This window comes from Egretta garzetta, unplaced genomic scaffold, assembly GCF_000687185.1.
Source record: "Egretta garzetta isolate BGI_Z169 unplaced genomic scaffold, ASM68718v1 scaffold498, whole genome shotgun sequence".
Classification (NCBI taxonomy): Eukaryota; Metazoa; Chordata; class Aves; order Pelecaniformes; family Ardeidae; genus Egretta; species Egretta garzetta.
Window position 1 is genome coordinate 1,927 of NW_009260494.1, and position 3,109 is coordinate 5,035.

Here is a 3,109-nt window from a genome sequence, read left to right on the forward strand (position 1 = left end):
GGGGGGAAATTCTGGAACCGCTGCTGCTTTTTTTTTTGTTTTTTTTTTTCCCCCCGTTCCCGCTCTGCACAGAACGCTCCTGCAAGGAGATTGCACCAAGGGGGGTCCACGAAGGAAAAAGGAAGATTCCCCTCTATTTTCCCTTCCCTTCGAGTGGGAATTTCAGCGTGCAAAAAGCCATAATCGCTGCCGCCGTTAATGATGGGCTTCCCGTAATTAGGATATGCAGCATATACTGCAAATCTGTGCTGTAGACGTGGGCGCGCAGATGCTTGACGTGGCGTCTTATTTTCGCTAAAACCTGCTGAAGGATGCGCCCTCGCTTCGGGCGCGAAGGCGGCCGGGGTGGCGGCCAAGCAGGGGGCGGCGAGGGAGGGAAGGGGGCAGGGGGAAGCTGCCACCGCCAAGCCCTTCCAAAGCCGCCCGCATTTTTTTCCCCCCCCCTTGTGTATCTTGCGCAACGCATTTGTGGAGTAAATTACGTGGAGCCTCCGCGGGAGGAATCCGCGGCTTTACTGCGCAGCCTGGCAATGTAAATAAACAGGCAGGGGTGGGAGGGGTGAGGGCGGCGGAGGATGCTCCCCCGCGCAAGTGCTTAAATTTACTCGCCTTTTGTTTTGCATTGTTGATTTTTTCCTGCGTTTAATTGCTTTAATTTATTTTATGCGTGCTTTGGTGCTAAACATTATTTGGTGCTAATGAAAGAGTTCCAGTCCGCGGTAAAGTAATTGAAAGGCGGAGGGAGAATCTAAAAAAAAAAAAAGCAAAAAAAAGAATCTATACTAAAGGCACGGCGAAATAGATTGAGTTTTTGCAAATTAGTTACGAGGAGAGCATTAAAACGGGGGGCGGCAAGGCTGTCGGGGCGGCGCCTGGCTGCTGTGCCTTTCTCCTGCCCTCACCTACGGCAGCAGCAGCCCCGGCGCGGGCGCGGCCGGAGGGCAGGGAGAGAAAGCCCGAGCCCCCAGTACCGATCCCGTCCCAGTACGGTTCGCCAGATCTATTGGGAAGGTACTGACATTTGGGAAGGAGTGGCTGTCCTAAAAAAAGGAGAGAAGTTCAGGATGAGAGCTCGGGGCATGTGTTAATCTGAAAGGATCTTTCAGTGTATTTATTTTACATGGGAAAAGGCGATTCCAAAAGCCCGTGTGTTATTTTGAATAAGAAAAGGGGAAGGAACCCAACTCGATGGTAGATTATTGGAGATTTCCTTTTTATTTCGAAGAATAATAATCACAGACAAGAGGGGAGAAAAAAAAAAAAGCAACGCGTCGCCATTAAATAATTTGCTACTTTGATATACAACATTTTACGTAGCACAATATTAATTCCTCTTCTCTTTTTTTTTTTTTTTCGTAGAGACTTGAACAAGGAAGAAATCCAGGTAAAAATATACACAGACAAAAGAGCATAGCAAGGAGAAAAGAACCACAGCGGTTACAGGGAGAAGGCGTAATGATCATTCATGTTATGTACAGGACTATATAGGCTGAGTATCATTTGCATTCAGACTTTCAGGTCACATCTCCTAAATTAAAGGTGCTAAACACGACCACGTTACTTCATACCCCAAAGTACACAGCGAAGTACAAACGGAGATTTACAAATTACTGGTACTATAGGAAGACTCACATAGAAAAATGTGTCTATTCCGCCTCTAAAGCCACATTTAATAGGTAGATAGTCATTCTAGTGTACAAAAAAAAAAAAAGACTTTAATATAGGTAGTATTTTTTTCAGTGTCAGGAAACACAATGTATCATTCCTAGGGTTTTTAATTATTTATGCACTTATCCTTTATCTATTTTAATATATAGTCTTTTTCTGTGGGTTTTCCCCCCCTGTTCTTCTCGCGTGGGTTTCCACGTTTCCTGCATCCCCCTCTCGCCCCTTTCATTCCTCCTCGTCGTCCTCCGCGTCTGGTTTTTCCTGGCTGTTGGAGCCGGAGCAGGCAGTTTTGTTTTCTTTTTTCCACTTCATGCGCCTGTTCTGGAACCAGATTTTGATCTGTCTCTCCGTGAGACACAGGGCGTGGGCGATCTCGATGCGTCTCCGCCGCGTCAGGTACCGGTTGTAGTGGAACTCCTTCTCCAGCTCCAGGGTCTGGTACCTGGTGTAGGTCTGGCGGCCGCGTTTTCTGTCGGTGCCTGGGAAATAAAAGCAGATTTAGATCAGCTGGGGGCTTGGAGGAGATGTTTTGGGGGCTGCTGGCTTGGTTCCCTCTCGCGCTTTTGTCTTCGGGTGCAGCCTCGCAAGCGCCCACCCGCTGCAGTCCCACGGGGGGACAAAATCCCACGGGGGGACAAGATCCCCCTGAGGAACTGTACAACCCGGGACAGCCCTTTTTATTTGCAATATCAACTCCTGCTCGAGGCTTTCCCCGCCTTATCCCCCCTGTTCTCAGCCCCCAAACCACCCCAGCTTTAATTTCCCTTCATCTAGGAAAAGCGTGCGGCGCTTTTTGTGCGTGTGTTCGTGTCCCCGGGTGAACAACAAAGTTCAGAAAGTTTCCTGCCCTCGTAGCAGCGCTCGGACTCCCAGCCCCTGCTTCAGATTTTATTTAGACACTAGAAATTTCGGATGTTTGGGGAATAAATACAGAAATACAGCCAGGCGAGGGCGAGGGAGGCGTCTGCCCCCTACACAAATCCAACTATTTGTCCTCTCTTAAAGCTGTCATCAGGGCGCTGCTCGAAGGTGGGTGATGCTCTCAGTGACTTCCCCTGAAGTGTTTGGGGGGTTTGGGGGCACAGCTGGGACCACTGGGGCTGGCAAGGGGGGTGCACGGGAGGAGCCCCTCAACACTTACCCCGGGCTCCCCCCAGCCGCCTGCAGCGGGGCTCGGAAGGGGCCCAGCCCCGAATTCTCCCTTCCACCCCACATTCCCTGCCCCCTGAGTGGAAATAATTCCGCAGGATGATGTTGGTGATCCTGACTCTCCTTCCCACTATGCATATCTATACGTGCGATGTATATCTATAGTATAATGTAGTCTTTCCCAGAGCAGTGGGGATGGCGAACAGCAGCCCTCGGCCTCTCCTCCACACATTCCACCGGACTCCTCTTCTTCTTCCCTTCCCCCCCACCCCCCCTTTCTTTTTAAAAGAAG

At 50.0% G+C, this 3,109-nt stretch overlaps 1 protein-coding gene across 1 annotated transcript in view; it reads right to left on the bottom strand.

Annotated features, from left to right (window-relative positions):
• Nucleotides 1-1,893: 1,893 nt before the first annotated feature.
• HOXB7 (homeobox B7) overlaps nucleotides 1,894-3,109 on the bottom strand; it is a 3,361-nt gene continuing 2,145 nt past the window's right edge. The window contains exon 2 of the mRNA XM_009644382.2: nucleotides 1,894-2,147. Within this exon, the coding sequence (XP_009642677.1) occupies nucleotides 1,894-2,147 (254 nt within the window). The remainder of the gene's footprint in view (nucleotides 2,148-3,109) is intronic.